Consider the following 19,351-nt stretch of genomic DNA (forward strand, 5'->3'; position numbering starts at 1 on the left):
TAGCTGAAGCCTCTGGCCTCAGCTCCGGACAGACCTCTCTGTTCACCCCTGCCTCCCTCCCTCTCCAGCCGCTGACTTAGCACAGGGTTAGACTTCAGGCAAATGCTCAAAAAATGTCCCCTCATGTTTTTGTTTTGTTTTGCTTTGTTTTTGTTTGAGACATGGTCTCACTCTGTCTCCCAGGCTGGAATGCCATGGCGCCATCATAGCTCACTGCAGCCTGGATCTCCTGAGCTCAAGTGATCCTCCCACCTCAGCCTCCCAAGTAGCTGAGCCTACAGGTGTGTGCATCCATGGCCAGCTAATGTTTTTAAAATTTTTCTGCAGAGACAGGATCTCACTGTGTTGTCCAGGCTGGTCTTGAACTCCTGGGCTCAAGTGATCCTCTGGCTTTGGCTTTTCAAAGTGCTGGGATTACAGGTGTGAGTCACTGCACCTGGCCCCCTTCCTCCCCTCATCATCTAAGCTTTGTACCTCTCCAGGAACTCGGTGGGGTCAGAGCGTCCAGGCTATCCCCGGGAGACAGGGAGAGGAAGTCCTGGCGCAGGAGAATGGGGAGCAGTGGGAACACACAGTGCTCGTCAGAAAGCAGCAGCCCTGCCCTGGGGAGACTGCAAGAGTTGTCTGGGCTTGCTGGAAGGGCCCTTCCCCAGTGCTCCCAGGCATTGTGCGGGTGGGGCCACACCTGCTCGAGCCTCAAGCTGTGACGTCAAAACTCACTTGAAGGCGGCCCATTGCCTCAGTGCCCCACCTCATGTGGGATGAGCTGGGAATGCCGCCCCACACGCTGTCAGCAGCAGGCAAGACAGCCATCTTCTTAACTCAAAGCGGAAGAGGGGACGAGGAGTTCACATTCACTGAGCACTTACATGCCTAGTGCGGAGCGGCCTTAAAACCTCTTTAAAGTTAGACAGGAACTATGTAGGAAATGAATAAATGCACAAAGAGCTACAGACCTTGTGATATTAAAGTATATCCGGCACTATATTAAGTAGCTTTCAGCTAAATAATCTTGTTTGAGCCTCATAAAATATCCTGTGCCTGCAGCTGTCTCATTTTCTACCCGCTGCCCTGCTTTAGTCCTTGTCTTTGGAGCACTTGCCCCCGATTGATACAGTCTAGTCTTGTTTGCTTGCTGACTGTGGCCTCCACTGGCATTTTCAGCTCCTCCACGTGTGGAGCCACAAAGCAGTGAGTGAGCAGATCCAGCCCTGGGCTCCACGAGCTCATCATCAAGAAGTGAGTCCCAGGCCAGGCGCAGCGGCTCACGCCTGTAATCCCAGCACGTTGGGAGGCTGAGGCAGGTGGATCATCTGAGGTCAGGAGTTCAAGACCAGTCTGACCAACATGGTGAAACCCTGTCGCTACTAAAAATACAAAAATTAGCTGGACATGGTGGCACTCACCTGTAATTCCAGCTACTCAGGAGGCTGAAGTATGAGAATCTCTTGAACCCGGGAGGCAGAGGTTGCAGTGAGCTGAGATCATGCCACTGCACTACAGCCTGGGCGACAGAGCGAGACTCTGTCTCCAAAAAAAAAAAAAAAAAAAAAAGAAGTGAGTCCCAATTCTACCTGGCCCGTCTGCGTCCTACCTGCTCCATCTACTACCCTGTCTGCTTGCTCGCTTTGTCCTGGCTGATTGGCCTTCTTCCTGCCTTTTACATGCACCAGGTAATCCCTGCCTCAGGCCCTTTGCACCTGCTGGTGCTCCTACCCAAAACACATAAAGCCACCTGCCGGTGCCTGGTCTCAGCAGATGACACATGTGTGCCTCTGTCACCTTGCTCAGAACATGACAGGCCTGCCAAGCCAAGCAGGTCCCCTCCTAGAGAGTGGGGTACAGCCTGCAGAGGCCACTGGGTGCCTGGCATACAACAGGTACCTCATAACATCAGCAAGTCTCAACCCCTTGCTGCTCTCCCTGCTTCGACCTCTGATTCGTGATAGGGTGATGGTGAGATGTCCAGTGACCAAGCTGTACAGAGGGGAAGATGCTTGACTTGGATGTGGTCATCTCCCATTGGAGGCCTGGGGCGAACAAAACCCCTTCTTCGAATGCTGCATGGCCACACAGTCATGTCTTGGGAAGCAGACCAACCTCTCCCAGAGCTGGAAGGGAGCTCAGACTCTGGTCTACTCTCCTTCATTTGGCTACCAATACTGAGACCCAGAGGGGTTTGGCAGCTTGCCTAGGGTCACACAGCAAAGTAGTAATTAAGCAGAGACCTGGCCCTGGGTCTCCCAATGCCTTAACCAGTACTCTTCCCACCATTGTAAAAGGTCCCCTGGGCTTTGGTGCCATCAGGGTTAAAACAGGATCAGAGTGACCAGGAAAGGCAAACTCTCCCATACCAGGGGAGGGCTGAAAGGTATACCCAGAAACAAGGCGAGACCAGCCCTCCCATCTCATAGGCCTCTCAGTGTGCTGGTCAAACACACGTGGGCTCAGGAGACAGGGAAGGCTGGGAGCCACCTCCTAACTATATGGCTGTGGGCAGATCCTTCCACCTCTCTGGGCCTCAATTTCCTCTTTGTAAAGAGGGGGCAGCTCCCTCCTGGGGCTGTTTGAGAACTAAAGGTGGCAATGCTTGTATAATGAGAGTTGTCTTGGGCTAAGCAGCTATGTATTTAGTTTCCTATTGTCTTGTGGCTGAGTGGAGGCAAAGGAAACCAAGAAATCCCATTAGTGAAAAAGAAAATTCCAGTGCTGAGCAGGAGAGTGGGTGGTCAGGGCCCAGCTCTGTGATGACTTTCCGGGCTGTAAACACAGAAGCGAAGAGGCTTTGAAGCCTCAAGCCAGTGCCAAAGGCAGGAAGCTCCTGGGTCTAATTCCATCTCAGAGGGGCGTCCGATGAGGTCGTGACTGCATAATTCCAATGGCATTCTGTTACACACACCCCAGAGCGTTTACTGGGTTATCCAGACAACAGATAATTCTAGGAATCAGGGATGGATTAACTGCGTCACCCACTGCCAGGAAACCTGCACCGATTCCTCACCAAGTGTGGGCCTGAGAAATGGGAAGGGGGTTAGTCCAGGGGGCCGGGTGCTGATGTCAGCAACCTCGCCCCCTCCGGTAGGAAGCTGTATCCATTAGTTTCTCTGGACTCTTTAGCTCTCACATCAAATGACCCTGTGATGATTCAGAGGGAAAAAAGCCCACTGACCAAACAAAGGGATGGCAGAGATGAGCAAATTATTTCTGTTCTTCTGTGAACCCAGGAGAACCCCCACGGAACAGAACCAAAATGTTCTCTTCAGCTTTAACAAGGCAATATTCACTTTTGCTCTGACTTTATAGTCCTTTTAAGAAACAGAAGCACAACCGATGCCACAGACTTGGAGACAGAAGTTGGAAGGTTTGGAACTTTCTCTCCTTTTTAAGACCCCTCCCTCTCTCTTTTTTTTTTTTTTTTTTTTGAGACAGTGTCTCGCTTTGTCACTCAGGCTGGACTGCAGTGGTGCAATCTTGGCTCACTGCAACCTCTGCCTCCCAGGGTCAAGCAATTCTCCTGCCTCAGCCTCCCCAGTAGCTGGGATTACAGGCACGTGCCACCACGCCCAGCTAATTTTTGTATTTTTAGTAGAGACAGGGTATCACCATGTTGGCCAGGCTGGTCTCGAACTCCTGACCTCAGGTGATCCGCCCGCCTCGGCCTCCCAAAGTGCTGGGATTACAGGTGTGAGCCACCTGGCCAAAGACCCCTCCCTCTTCTTGTCTGGGGTCCCAGAACATCCTGGAATGCCCCATCGGGGAAGTATGACTTACACTTCTGTCGTTATAAATCCGGTGAGCTCCGAGAGGAAGAGGAAGAGGATGAACAGGCAGCAGCAGATGGAGACTGGAAGAAACAACAGAAATGCAAACTGTTAAGGGTAGTGGGCACTGATGAAGGAAGACCAGCCTAGAGAAAAGAGGAAAGAGGCCCCAGGACAAGGGTGTGGGGACCTGCCCACAGATCTTCCAAAGCCCCTTCTGACTCGAGCCTCAATATGAAGCAGCCCCACCCCCTGCCTTCGGGGTGCTGGTCTGGCCTCCAGGTGTGGATCAACCTGCCAACATGAGCAAGCCTCCTGGGGTTGGCCCCGCTTCGTTCCAGGAGAGCTCTTTAGTGCAGAGGCCAGGCAAAGGTAGAGGCTGCAAACCGGTGGCCCACAAATGTGTTCTGTTCGGCTCGAGTGATAACATATTTCACAATTTGGAGTCCACCTTGAACAATCAGCATAGTTCACATAAAAGGCCAGCGTTCTGCCTTCTCCAGAAGAACATTTAACCCTTGTTCCCACAGAGGGTCTGAGCCCACGAGTTTGCCACAGGCCCCACCATTCCCTTCTGCCTTTCTGGTTCTGAGGCTGAGGCAGAGTCCATTGCTGTTTATCACCACCCTCTGTGGTGCCATCCATACTGTGCCCCCGTCCTTAGAAGGAAGAAAACAAGGCTATACACAGCGGTGCTTCCAGAGAAGAAATAATTCTTCATGGAAATGAAGAATGGCCCAATAGGTTTATTATTTCTTTATTTTTGAGACAGGGTCTTGCTCTGTCGCCCAGGCTGGAGTGCAGTGGCGCAATCTTGGCTCACTGCAACTTCCACCTCCTGGGTTTAAGTGATTCTTCTGCCTCAGCCTCCCGAGTAGCTGGGATTACAGGTGCCTGCCACGACACCCAGCTGATTTATTTATTTTTAGTAGAGATGGGGTTTCACCATGTTGGCCAGGCTGGTCTTGAACTCCTGTTCTCAAGTGAACCACCCACCTCAGCCTCCCAAAGTGCTGAGATTACAGGCATGAGCCACCGCACGCGGCCGGTCCAATATGTTTAAAATGCTGAGAGTGTAGAACAGAATTCTGGGGTTGGCCATGTCAGCTGTTTTTCTCTCATCTGCCTAAGGACACTGAGGCTGGTGGACCCTGGAGTCACTCCTTGAGGCAGGACATAACAAGTGCCCCAGGGTCCGGCCCTCAACTCCACTCACCGGCCCCATCTCCTGACACTCCCCACAATGTCCAACCACCCAGCCACACCAAGCTGCATGCTATTCCCTAAACATGCCTTTCATTTCTGTTCCTTTGCTAGACTCATCATCCCTCCTCCTCCATGGTTATCCTCTCTGGTTGGTGAACTCCTACTCATCCTCCCAGGCCCGACTCAAATGTCCCTTTTGATGGGAAGCTTCCCCCACTCCCAGAGGTGGAGCTGGTCACTCTTTCCTCTGTGTTCCCAGCCTCTACTTGAACATGTTCCACATTTTATCGGTTATCTGTGGCTGTTTCCCCCACTACATTCATATCCAGAAAGACAAATACTCTGGAGTTCCAGTGCCTGGCCTGGGGCTGGGGACATGGGAGGCACTAATAGGTATTGTGTACAGCAGAGAGTCAGCTCCCAGGATACAAAATGAGGGCTGAATACGCCCCACCTAAGTTTATCCCAGAGGAGCTTAGTGGGCAAGGGCTCACATCCCAGTACCACGCTCACTGCTCACCTGCTGCATGGCCCTAAGTGAGCTACTTAACCTCTTTGTGCCTCCACTTCCTCTCCTGTAAATGGCAGCAATGGTAGTGCCTGCCTTATAGGGCTGCTCTGAGGATCTCAGTAACCTAAGGATTGAGCTTGAAACAGAGCCCGGCAGGTAATAATTACTTGAGCATCAGCTCATGAGTAGGACTTCCATGAGGCAGATGTGGGAACGGTTTGGTGACCTGGGGAAAGTGATTTGACACATTGGTTGACCCTCAGTTTCCTGCAAAGACGACTTCCCAGTACCTCTTGCTAATTCTGCTGCATTCTCTGCAGTCTGCACCTGGACTGGCAGAGCCAGCATCACGGATGTGACAGCCAGTTTTCTCTATTATTTTTCTTACTCCATATCTATTTATTTTTATTTATTTATTTATTTATTTATTTATTTATTTTTGAGATGGAGTCTTGCTCTGTTGCCCAGGCTGGAGTGCAGTGGCGCAATCTTGGCTGACTGCAAGCTCCACCTCCTGGATTCATGCCATTCTTCTGCCTCAGCCTCTCGAGTAGCTGGGACTACAGGCGCCCACCACCTCGCCCGGCTAATTTTTGTATTTTTAGTAGAGTTGGGTTTCACCGTGTTAGCCAGGATGGTCTCGATCTCCTGACCTTGTGATCTGCCCACCTCGGCCTCCCAAAGTGCTGGGGTTATAGGCGTGAGCCACCGCACCTGGCCCATATCTATTTATGTATATCTATCTGCCCATCTACCTATATCTAAAACAAACAGTCATTGATCGACTGATCAATCTATCTTCAGAGCAAATAGCCATCTTTCTGTCTGTCTTCAAAACAAATAGCCAAAGATGCATTCCAAGGGAAAGGGGAAGAGAGTGTTCGCTGGATACCTGCTATGTGCCCTGTCGTGAGTGCATTAACAGATGTCCTGTCACCTCACACTCCCACCCACCTTGAGGGGGGCGGTGCCCATGTTAAGGGTGTGGAGGCACAGCGAGACAAGGAGGCTGGCCCAAGGCTTCACCGTGTGGGGGCAGGAGAGGCAGGACTGGAACCCACGTGGTTTTAAAGCCAACGCCCTGAGAAAAGGAACCTCAAGAACTTAGGCTCCAAGTGAAGGGCAGGATGTCCCCAGACTGCTCACTGAGTCTCTCCAACCACCCTGAGACATGGGGGATACTAGAATTACTCCCAGTTTCTCCCAAACTTTGAAAAAGTTGTACTGGGGAAGCATTTAAAGGTTTTACTTAAAAAAAAAAAAAAAAAAAAAAGGAGTTATCATCAGCACCATAAGAGAGAGCAAGAAACAAACAAAAATTTTTAAATAAAAAAAGTTAACGATGCATATTATATATTAAAAAAAAATCCAGCTGTATAAAAAAGTGAGTCTGTCTCTCCTGATCTGCAGCCCCCGATTCCCTGTTACAGTTTCATGTGGCCATCCACGGACATTGAAACATATATATACATCCCCCTAAGCGAACAGCAGCGTAATGGGCACACTCTTTTCCACCATGCTTTGCTCACTCAGCAATCTATTTCAAAACAGGTTCTACATCAGTTTACTGAGTGGCTGTGTTTTCTTTCGTTTTCAAATGGCAGAGGGATTAATTTCAGATTGTCTTCTCCAGCTGCTGAACAAATCCACTGGAAGAGATCAGCTATCAATCCAAATTTCCTGGCTCCTGTTCTTCCCTTCCTCATCTGCAAACTGAGGCTATTAAACCTCTTGGAAAACTGAGCAGGCAAAACATCCTTGCTTTGGAAGCTTGCAACTTTCTGACCAGGATCATATAGGACCTGTATTTCAGAATCTTTTGCACCCTCCTCCCCCAAGCCCTGACAACTCATTGGATGCTGTAATGATGAACAGGCACAAAATAGGGAGTGTTGGGGGCCGGGCGCAGTGGCTCAAGCCTGTAATCCCAGCACTTTGGGAGGCCGAGACGGGCGGATCACGAGGTCAGGAGATCGAGACCATCCTGGCTAACCCGGTGAAACCCCGTCTCTACTAAAAAAATACAAAAAAACTAGCCGGGCGAGGTGGCGGGCGCCTGTAGTCCCAGCTACTCGGGAGGCTGAGGCAGGAGAATGGCGTGAACCCGGGAGGCGGAGCTTGCAGTGAGCTGAGATCCGGCCACTGCACTCCAGCCTGGGCGACAGAGCGAGACTCCGTCTCAAAAAAAAAAAAAAAAAAAATAGGGAGTGTTGCTGGGCATGGTGGCTCACGCCTATAATCCCAGCACTTTGGGAAGCCAAGGCGGGTGGATAACTTGAAGTCAGGAGTTTAAGACCAGCCTGGCCAACATGGTGAAAACCCATCTCTACTAAAAATACAAAAATTAGCCAGGTGCGGTGGCAGGTGCCTGTAATCCCAACCACTTGGGAGGCTGAGACATGGGAACCACTTGAATCCGAGAGGCGGAGGTTGCAGTGAGCCACTGCACTTCAGGCTGGGCAACGAGAGCAAAATTCTGTCTCAAAAAAACAAAACAAAACAAAACAGGGAGTGTTCAAAAGTTGGTGCTGACTTGGCTGGGTCCAGGCCTCCTAGCTACTTTCTGTGCTCCATGCCTGTAGACGTGTCCCAGGGTTCTAATTCCATCCACACCAGAGCCGGGGGGATGTGGATGGAAAGGCCTCCTTCTGAGATCTGTGTGCTTTTTCAAGGCTCGGACTGAAGCCTGGTCAGCCCAGCAGGTGGACACAGTAAGTGCCAAGTCTGCTTGGCAGAGATTCAAGTGGTCCAAAGGTCCCAATCACACGCGTTCATGGCGTGTGTTACCCTTACCCCAGATAGAGGAGGAGGACAGAGACCAGATCTCAATGCCACTGTGGCCTCAGGGACTAGCACAGTGCCTGGCTCAGATAAGGTATAAAATAAATATTTGTTGAATGAATGAATGAAAAACACGACAGAAGGTAAGAAGGTAAGAACTATTTCAACCAGAAAGGCCTTCTGATACTGAAGGCTTTTTTTGATGAAGGTTTTTCAGTCCATGTTTGGGCAGGACTCTATGGCTCTCCAACTCCAGCCTTCTTCTGAAACTGACTCAGGCATTGGGAGAGTAGGAACGTGACCCCAGGAGAAGGCTTGCTGGTAGGAAACCTGGTACGGCCAGCCAAAGGGGGCACTGGACCTGAGACCCAAGGCTTCGAGAGGCCAAGGAATTTGTCCAAGGTCACACAGTCACGTAAGTGGAGGAGACAAAATTTAAACCCTGAGCTGTGAGTCTCCAACGCCCTGATCTTTCCTTCAGTTATTAACAGCACCTATCACAAAGTAATGAAATGGTGTGTGTCCGAGTCGGCCTGCCCTGCCCGGCCGTGTGCTCCTCAAGGACAAAGATGGAAGCCCGTTCATCAGCACAGTCCCAGGGCTTGGCATGGCGCCTGGCCCAAGGACCTGGTTAATAAATATTTGGGCACTAAATGGTAGCTAAGAGCTGGTTTCCTATGCCTCACGCCTTTCCTCTTGTGTAAGGAAATTTGCTGTCTCCTGTGCCGTGGCTGAAACTGTCTATCAGACCATGTCCCTGGAGGGCCCTTTGGCAGGACCTTGTAAGTTTCAAAACACTCATACTCTTTAACCCAGTAATTCCTCTTCTAGGGAAGTTGCCTTACAGAAATAACTGTACAAGGATACAAAAAGATGTGGACAAGGATATCCAACAAACCAGAATGGGGAATGTCCACCCTCAGGGGCTGGCCACAGGCCCCGTAGGTCAGCCAGATAACAGAATGTGACACAGCTAGAAAGAAGAATGTGGTGGCTATTTATCCGCTGGCAGGAAAGGTGCCCAGGATGTTTCAGCGGAAGAAAGGCAAGGGAAGAACAGTGTGCAGAGTATGCTCCTTTTTGTGTTTCAATCAGTGATATACGTATATCAAAGCCTAAATAGGCCAGGCGCAATGGCTCTCACCTGTACTCCCAGCACTTTGGGAGGCCAAAGCAGGTGGATCACTCGAGGTCAGGAGTTTGAGACCAGCCTGGCCAACATGGTGAAACCCTGTCTCTACTAAAAATACAAAAATTAGCTTGGCATGGTGGCAGGCGTCTGTAGTCCCAGCTACTCAGGGAGGCTGAGGCACAAGAATTGCTTGAACCCGGGAGGCAGAAGTTGCAGTGAACCGAGATCGCGCCACTGCACTCCAGCCTGGGGGACAGAGCGAGACTCCATCTCAAAAAAAACAAAACAAAAAAGCCTAAATGTTTTTTTTTAAACTCTAGAAAAATAAATACACACCTGACTGTTAAACATACCAGACAAGGGAGAGACTGCAAGATGGAGAAGAGGGAAGAAGATGGAGCCATTGGTGGACGGTAGGAATGGGGCAGGAAACCTCATTTGATTTTTTTGGATCAGGTTCATAAACTACCAAGTCTCTTTTCTCTCATGGTCCCCTCCATATCCTTTCCTCGGGGATCGAGGCACAGAGCTGCACAGCTTCTCAGGCCAGAGGCCCTCATGGGTTGCAGGCTCCAGGAGGACAGTGATAAGAAGGAGAGTCATCCGTGTACTGAGGGGTTAGCATGTGCCCTGCACAAGACATGTCCAGGGACACATTTAATCCCCAGATCAGGAAACTGAGGCTCAGAGGGGAGTGACTTGCCCAGTCATACTGCTGCTAAATGGGAGGATGAATGTTGCTCCGCCAGAACACAGAGCCTGTGTGACATACATCCCGCCATGCGGCTGTGCTGTCCCTTCCTCAGGGCTCTCTAAGGCATCTTGCAGCTTCAACAGGCCCAGCGGATCCCCAAGGTCCTCCCCCAACTGAGAACGGCCTGAACCAGGAGAAACGGACTCCAGTATGACCGACTGCCCGGCCCAGGACCCTGCTCAGGCAGCAGGGCTGGGACCGTCAGCGGGGCAGGTCTCTCTCCCATACCAGGCACTGAGGGGCATGTGGGGTGCCAGGAGGCCCACCTGAGTATGAGTCATGGCTCCATATTTTGTGAGCTGTGAAATTTCACCTCACCTCTCTCAGCTCATTTTCTCATTGGGAAAATGAGGTGAAAGCATCTCCTGTTTTCAAGGTGGCTTTGGTTTGTTTTTAAAACTTTTTACTGTAGAATAATCATAGATGCAAAGGTAGTACAGACAGTTCCCATATGCCCTTCACTGGGCTTCCCCTTATGTTAGCATCTTACATTTGTCAAAATGAAGAAATTAACATTAGTACAGTACCATGAACTCGGCTACAGACTTTATTTGGGCTTCACTAGTTTTCCCACAAACTCCTGATTTCTGTTTCAGGAACTGATCCGGGAGTCCACTTTGCATTTTCATCCTGGGTCCTTAGTCTCTCATCAGTGACAGTTCCTCGGTCTTTTGTGTTTTTCAAGACCTTGCCACTTTGGAAGAGTACTGGTCAAGTATCCTATAGAATGTCCCCTGACCTGGGATTGTAAGTTTTCTCATGATTAGACTGAACTGTGGTTTTTGGGGACGATCCCATGGAGGCAAGATGCCCCCATGCGTCCTGTCAGGGGCTCACGATATGCACGTGGCTTATCACTGGTGATGCCAGCCTTCCTCACCTGGCTCCTCACTGGCACTTGCCACATGTCCTCAGTAAAGGCCTTATTTTTCCTTCCCACTCTCTATTCTTTGAAACAGAGTTACTAAGCCCACACGCGAGGAGAGGGGAATGAAACTCTATCACCTGGCTGGGAGAAAAGCTGCACACACATTGAGTATCCCAAATCTGAAAATCCGAAATTCTAAGTGCTCCAAAATTTGAAACATTTTCAGTGCCAATGTGATGCTCACAGGAAATGCTCACTGGAGCATTTTGGATTTCAGGTTTTTGGATGTAGGATGCTCAACTGATAAGTAAAATGCAAATATTCTAAAATCTGAAATCCAAAATCTGAGACACTTGTCCTAAGCATTTTGGATAAGAGATACTCAACCTGTATATTTTGGAATTCTTCTGTAAGGATTTGTCTCTTCTCCCCCATTTATTGATATTAATTAGGACTCACAGAACTGCTTCTTCATTCTCTGGCTTCTAAGCCAATAATGTCATTATTTATTTTATTACTGTCACAGGCTAGCTTTCAAGTTGGCTCCTAGGTCCTGCTGACACCAGGTGCTCCAGGCTCCTCTTTCCTTACCCAGCCTAGCCCTGAAATCAGCCACTTCTCCAAGGAGCCGTGGTTCCTTTTATTGAAGAATGGTCTTCAGAACCCCAAATCTGGATGAGATCATGATTTTTTTTTTTAATGGATAAAAACATGCTTTGGTGAACAACTCAAATCGTTTCTGAGGTATAAAGAGAAAAATAAATCTCTCCCATCCCTGGGCCCGATTCCTCTCCCAGGGGCAGCTATTGGTTTTTTGGTTTTTGTTTTTTTTTTGAGACGGAGTCTCACTCTTGTCACCCAGGCTGAAGTGCAATGGCGTGGTCTTGGTTCACTGCAACCTCCGCCTCCCTGGTTCAAGCAATTCTCCTGCCTTAGCCTCCCGAGTAGATGGGATTACAGGCATGTGCCACCAAGTCTGGCTAATTTTGTATTTTTAGTAGAGACAGAGTTTCAGCATGTTGGTCAGGCTGGTCTCAAACTCCTGATCTCAATTGATCCACCTGCCTTGGCCTCCCAAAGTGCTGGGATTACAGGCGTGAGCCACCACGCCCAGCCTGGCACCTACTCTTGACAATTTCTTTTGTGTCCTTCCAGATGGTGCCTATACCTTGCAGGGTTACAGTAAGGATAGAGATTAAGTGAAGAAATGTTTGAAGGGCTCCCGCAAGATACTCAGCATTTCTTCCCTCCCTCCCGTCTTTCCTTCTTTCCTCCCTGGCTCAGACGGTCTGCACAGAGAGAGCAGGCAAGGGCAGTGGAGATGCGGCAGAGGGTATGGCCAGAGGATGGCTACTCACTAATGGCCCCGGTGTACGTTGGCTGTGTAAGGTCCTTGGGCACCTTCCTGTAGATGTCAAACCTGCGGAGAGCAAATGGAACAGGAGTGAGGTGGGCACAAAGGGTGGGTCTCAAGGCAGCAGGCAGTGGTGCCGGCTCATGTGCCACATGGTTCAGCAAACCATGGTTCTTCCCACAGTTTTTCTGCTCTTTCAGGACACTTTCTCCAAGATGCCTGGTGGGAGGCCTCTCTGATGGAATCCCTGCTCCCTGCAACACCCTTAGATCACGTCCCCTTGTCATCTCTACTTCGTAACATTTTGTTTTTTTAACAGGGTCTCGCTCTGTCACCGAGGATGGAATGCAGTTGTGCAATCTTGGTTCACTGCAACCTCTGCCTCCCGGGTTCAAGTGAGTCTCATGTTTCAGCCTCCCGAGTAGCTGGGACTACGGGCACGCGCCACCACGCCTGGCTAATTTTTGTATTTTTGGTAGAGACGGGGTTTTGCCATGTTGCCCAGGCTGGTCTCAAACTCCTGAGCTCAAGCAATCTGCCCACCTTGGCCTCCCAAAGTGCTGGGATTACAGGCGTGAGCCACCAGATGACCCTCCCACTCATCGGTGGATCTTCCATCAGAGTGTGACTTCCGCAAGGGCAGGGGCCTCGTTAGGTTTTGTCCCCTGCCACGTTCCCAAACCCTAGCATGGGCCTGGTGCCTAGTAGGCACTGGATAATTAAGGAGTGAATGGAACCCCTGAGTCGGGGGTGACTCTGACGCTAGAGGAAGCAGGGAAACGCACAGCCCTGCTCGAGTTATGTGACGATGCTGCATTCTTGCTCCACGTCACCTCTCCTCCCCCTCTTCCCTTTCCTGCCTCCTCCTGTTTCCACTCCTGCTGCGCCCCCCTAGCTCCTGCTGTCTGCCTCATGGAGATTTTTCTTAAGAATGCTAAGGCATGAGGTTAACAGAAAGTCTTGCCAGGAGCCCACAGGCTCAGCATCAGCTCGTGATGGCTCTGGTTCCTGTCTTGTGTGGTTTCTGTCCCTCCCAGAAGCAGACAGATATCTTTCTTTCCTGTGGATCCCACCAGAGCTCAGGGAAATCGTGTGGTGTGGTGGGAGAATTCAGGGTTTTGGAATCAGACAGACACGGGTTTAATTCTTGCTCTGCTTTAACAGCAGCTATTTAAGAGTTAAGACCCTGGACTCAGACTACCCTGGTTCAAATCTCGGCTGGTCCTCTTGTTCACCGTGTGACCTTCAGCAAACGACTTCACCTCTCTGAGCCTTTGTAAATATCGGACCATTACCACTAGACCCTGCAAGGCCACGGACAGGGTGAGGGAAAGAAGTGTCTGTAAAGGATGTGACGCAGAGAGCTCACAGGGGAGGCTCCCCACGCACTTGGCTTCCTTTCCTTCACTTGAACCTGTGCGGCAGTCAGTTCTCCCACAGCAGAGTTTGATCGACAGAACCCTCCTCAGTCCACACGGCATTCTCAGCTCTCAGACAGAACTTGACTTGCTGGAGAGGCCAGGGGCTCCAGCCCTCGCGGGTGACAGGCTGGTGCGTGGTTCCTCTTTGGTGATTAGGAAACAAGAGTGTGCCTGGCTAAACCCGACGCAATGCCTTGGAAACCTTGCGTAAGGGCTGATGCTTGAATCAGTGTGCTCACCCTAATTACACGTGAAACAAGCTCAGTTTCCTAAGACCTCAGGGGAGAAAAATTCCTGTGGGCTGCCAAGTTAAAAGGTACCACTTTCTCTGCTGCCTGCTTAGCTCCCAGTCACCTGTGCTCGGGCCCCTGAGGGTACCAGAAGCTGGGGCTAGGGTGTGGTCAGGAGGTCAGGGGTCTCTGCAACTCACCTGTCCATACTTACTCACATTCCTTAGTCAGAAAGTGTGGGCCACTTTAACACAGAGAGTTGTGTGAGAGGTAAGAGTACGTGCTGTGGAATCAGGTGCCTGGGCTCAACCATGACCACTACTGTGCCACTCTGGGTCCGTCACTCAAACTCTCTGTGCCTCAGTTTCTTTGTCTATAAAGTGGGGGCAACAACAGTAACTATCTCACAGCATGGTGGTGAGGCTCGAAATGACTGAGCACATATAAAGTACTGAGGCGGAGCCTGGCACCCAGAAATGCCATGTGGATATTTGTGGTTACTATTATTATTAACGCTTGTTTGACTAACATTTACACAGCGCCTACTACTCACCCCCTCTTTTAGGCCCTCACGCAAGGAGATAAAAATCAACCCTTGGCCCAGTGAGTTTGTAGTTTAGCAGTAGAGGCAAAGAAACAGAAAGAGAAGGTAGTGGCATCTTCATCATGAGGTGGTGGATTAACTCAGGAGGGGGTACCTGACTTGGCCTGGGGTCCTCGGTGAAGCTTCCTACAGGGGGTGATGTGTGCACAGAGCAGGAGGAGGAGGTGGGTGGAGGGAAAGAGCAGCCTAGGCAAGGAGAGGAGCAGAAGCCAAGACACAGTAGGACCGAACCCAGGAAGCTGGGCACCGTCCTCTCTCCTGCATGGGGCACGGCCTGGCGTGGAGGGAGAGGAGGATGGAAAGCTGGGGCGGGGCTGGAGGAGAGGGTCCTGAGGGCCAGGCCGTGGCTGGGGAGTCTCACACCAAGTGTCGATGGGAGCTGGTGGGCGGTCTACTGTGGGAGACTATGAGAGGTCAGCAAATTCGGGAGGTGGGGGTGGGGAGAGGGAATGGAGAGAAAACAAACCAGCGGGTGGCCGTCACTGAGACCCCGCTGACGCCTGCCAGGCAGACATGCAGACTCAGAAGGACAGATCTTCTGATTTTCCAAGAGAAGCCAAAAATAATGGAATTTGACGTGGAAGTTCACCATTCTCAAATGGTGGGCCCACATTCTATAGGACAAATGACACGTGTCTGCAGATGACATGAGGCCCGGGGCCTAGGCGGTGACCATTTGAGCAGAGAGGCCCCGCAGAGCTAGAGAAGGATGTGGTCCGCTTCGTGTCATAGGAAGGCCAGCCTGGGCCAGTGGGGAGGGCACGTGGGTTCTCCTAAGAAGACTGGAGAAATGAGTAGCAGGTAGCCAGGCAGCGGGGAAGGGCTGCAGTGGGAGGGTTCTCGTCCTCACTCCACCCCAACTTGGTCTTGGACCTGCAGAAAATCCCTGGCCCTTGCTGGGCCTCAGCTTCTCTGAGTATTAAATGAGGGGGTACACAGGGGATCTAAAAGTTCCCGTACAGATTAAAGCTGAATTGACAGCAGTGCCCTGGGGCTTGATACCCCAAGCGGCTAACAACCAGCTTTTGTCCAGGTCACCATCAGGGGCCGACAAGCAGAAACTGGGCCTCGCGATTTAAAAAATACAGAAACTGCTGTGCACAGTGGCTCACGCCTGTGATCCCAGCACTTTGGGAGGCTGAGGTGGGAAGACTGCTTGAGAATAAGAGTTTGAGACCAGCCTGGGCAGCATAGAGAGACCCCATCTCCACAAAAAAATGAACAAAATTAGCTGGGCATGCTGGTGTGCGCCTGTAGTCCCAGCTAGTCGGGAGGCTGAGGTGGGAGGATCACTTGAGCCTGGGAGGTTGAGGCTGCAGTGAGCTGAGATGGTGCCACTGTACTCCAGCCTGGGTGACAGAGTGAGACTCTATCTCAAAACAAAATAACAAAAATTAAAAAATAAAAAATATAAGAACCATTGTTTCAAAACTGGAAGTCAGAGGCTGCTCTGGGTGAGGAGGCAGCGGTGGCTCGGGGCAGGGTGTCTAAGCTCAGTCAGGGTGAGGAAGAGATAGGAGATTGTTACATACAGAGAGACTGGTCAAACATGTACGTGTACAAGGATAGTGGGGCTAGGTGCCTCACTGTCAGGGAAGGGGGGTGAAAACATGGTATTAGAGTGGTAATGGAAATATCAGTATGAATTAATCATTTTCAATATACCCAAACACTGAAATATGCACATGCATATATACATATCATATATACATACATTTCCTCGCTCTTTCCATAGAGAAGATCCAGCAACAGCAACAGCCCAATAGCAGTGAGTGTAACGAGCACCCAAATCTTGGCTTCTAATCACTATTCTCTACTTAAAGGAGTCAGAGCTCCTTGGAATGGCTGATTCTAGGCTGGGCAGGAAAAATACAAGATGGGCCTGGAGCACCTTCTTATGTCAGAAACCAAGAAAGTGTTCAAAGAATGAAAAGGACATGTCAAAAGGACAACAAGAGGCCAGACACAGTCAATGGCTCATGCTTGTAATTCCAGCAGTTTGGGAGGCCCAGGCAGGGGGATCGCTTGAGGGCAGGAGTTCAAGAAAAGCCTGGGCAACATAACAAGACCTCATCTCTACAAACAACAACAACAACAACAAAGACAACAACAACAAAAGTTGGGCGTGGTGGTGGCGCCTCTAGTCCTAGCTTGTCAAGAGGCTGAGGTGGGAGGACCACTTGAATCTAGGAGTTTAATGCTATGGTGAGCACTGCACTCCAGCCTGGGCTACAGGGTGAGGCCCTGTCTTTAAAAAAAAAAAAAAAAAAAAAGCTCAAGGGGGTTCCCACTGGCCAAAGAATAGACAATGTGAGCATCAAAATAAATAACAATCATCACAGATTATAAGCCATTGGATAAAACAGAAAGGCAGGAATCTACATAGATAGAAATAAAGAAATGAACAAATCAAAAGTTTGATAAAGAATAGGATATTGACATACCTTCAAAGCACTTCCCCAGAAAATGCTTATTAATTACAAAATGGAAAGAGTGACTGTGCAGTAGAGAAACTCGGCAGACATCATCTTTTTGGTGGGGGCTGGAGGGACAGAGTCTCACTGTCGCCCAGGCTGGAGTGCAGTGACGTGATGACACACTGCAGCTTCAATCTCCCAAGGCTCAGGCGATCCTCCCACCTCAGCCTCCCAAGTAGCTGGGACTACAGAGACGCGCCACAATGCCTGGCTAAATTTTTTATTTTTTTGTAGAGATGCGGTTTTGCAATGTTGCCCAGGCTGGTCTTCAACTACAGGGCCCAAGCGATCTGCCCGCCTCAGCCTCCCAAAGTATTAGGATTACAGGCATGAGCCACTGTGCCTGGCCCAGGCATCATCTTAACCAGGTGAAGACAGTGGACACCGGAAGCATGGAGACACATCAGCACCCCGTGCCTCCTGATATGCCACACTGAGGAGGGCACAGCACCACTTCTGGGGGGATCCTGCCTAAAAGGTACTGCTTCAATCTAATAATGAGAAAACATCAAACAAATCCAAAGTGAAGGGCAGTCTACAAAACAAAACAAAACAAAAACTGGCTGGCACTTGTCAAGAGCATTCAGGTCAGAAAGCACCAGAAAAGCTGGGGGAACTGTCACAGATGGAAGGAGACTAAAGAGACATGACAACTAAATCTGATGAGATCCTGGATCAGAAAAAGGCGATCAGTGGGACACCTGAAGAAAGTTGAGTACGAACTGCAGACTGGCCGGTGGCACTGTCTAATGGATTTTCCTGCTCTTGATCATGGCATTATGATTATGTAAGATGTTAACATTTGGGGACGCTTGGGTAAAGGGCATACAGGAACTCTGTACTAGTTTTGCAGTTTGGGGGAAAAGTCTGAAATTATTTCAGAACAAAAAGCTAAAAAAGTATTTCAAATGGAAATTTAGAAAAATCAAAGACAGAGATGCCACTTATTCACACTTAGAGCATGCCTTTAATCCCGGTTACTCGGGAGGCTGAGGTGGGAGGATCACTTGGGACCAGGAGATTGAGGCTACAGTGAGCTATGACCATTCCACTGTACTCCAGCCTGAGCAACAGAGTGAGACCACCATCTCTAATAGTAACCATCATCATCCTCATCACCACCATCCCACTTAGCCTGTTGTCTTCACACATGGGTGGTCCTTGTAGGCATCTGAATTTGAGGTGCTGGTTTAACAAATGATTGCTGACTCCTAGGTATCAGGCAGAGTAAGTCTCTGCTGGGCATGGGGACAGGGGCAGGGAGGCAGGCTGGGTGGTGATGAAGCTCTAAGAGGGAGGTGAGATTTGGACCGAAACTACAGAAGGCAATCAAAGGAAAGAGTAAATGATGCTTAACCATAATCACTCCATTCTATGCTGGGCACTTTGACAAACATATTTGCATTTATTTCTCAAAAAAAAAACCCTGGAAAATACTCATATCTCATTTTTCCAGGGAGAAAACAGAAGCTCACAGTCACCAAGCCAGTGAGTGACAGAGCTAGGATTCAAACCCAAGTCTGAGTACACAGGACATGGTCCTTCCACTGCCTGTACTCTGGGAATCACCAGTTTAGAGTGTACTTTTTGGTAAATTAGATGAAGGTCTCAAGGTTTTGTTCATCTGCTTTTCCAAAGATGCTGCCCCAGAGCAGATGAGAGTCACTGGAAGACAGGGACCAGTTCGAAATTCATTAATTCATTCACCAGCCATGTGCTAAGCACCTAGTATATCAGGCAGTGTTCCAGAGAGTGGGGAAATGAAAGTGATCAAGGCAGACACCACCCCATGAAGCTGCCAATCTAGCAAAGCTCCTGGCTCCTTGGGACTGGCCACCTCAACACTACGTACTGTGATGCTGACTCCATTCCCACGCCACAGAGCCACGCTAAGCAGCAGTGGTGGGGTAAAGGGAGAGCTCAAAAAGAGCCTGGTTTCAGAACTGACCACAAGCCAAGTGAGTCAGCATGAATGTCACTAAGAAAATGGGTTATCAGGAGGCTGGTGAGAACCCCAGGCATGTGACAGACCAGGAAGTGAGCCGTCCTCCCTGACTGACATTAGTCAGTCCCTCGCCGCGGTGATGTGACCAGTTGTGGCCAGCTCTCCGTCAAGAGAATGTGGAGGAAAGGGTGAAGAGAATGGAGGAGGGAAAGGGATGCTTACAGCAAACCTACTATGTCCTAGGGTCACAGAGGCCTTTGACCAGCATGTTCACATCTAATTGTCTTGACTGACTTGCAAATGAGGG

At 50.0% G+C, this 19,351-nt stretch overlaps 1 protein-coding gene across 4 annotated transcripts in view; it reads right to left on the minus strand.

The window, feature by feature from the left end:
- LOC105480882 (endoplasmic reticulum-golgi intermediate compartment 1) overlaps positions 1 to 19,351 on the minus strand; it is a 121,573-nt gene that overhangs the window by 51,767 nt on the left and 50,455 nt on the right. For all 4 annotated transcript variants that reach the window (XM_011740082.2, XM_011740076.3, XM_011740077.2 and 1 more), the window contains exons 2-3: positions 12,372 to 12,433; positions 3,772 to 3,844 (exon numbers count right to left, since the gene is read on the minus strand). In XM_011740082.2, the coding sequence (XP_011738384.1) occupies positions 3,772 to 3,844; positions 12,372 to 12,433 (135 nt within the window). The remainder of the gene's footprint in view (positions 1 to 3,771; positions 3,845 to 12,371; positions 12,434 to 19,351) is intronic.

The sequence above is a fragment of the Macaca nemestrina genome, chromosome 6 (assembly GCF_043159975.1).
Source record: "Macaca nemestrina isolate mMacNem1 chromosome 6, mMacNem.hap1, whole genome shotgun sequence".
Lineage (NCBI taxonomy): Eukaryota > Metazoa > Chordata > Mammalia > Primates > Cercopithecidae > Macaca > Macaca nemestrina.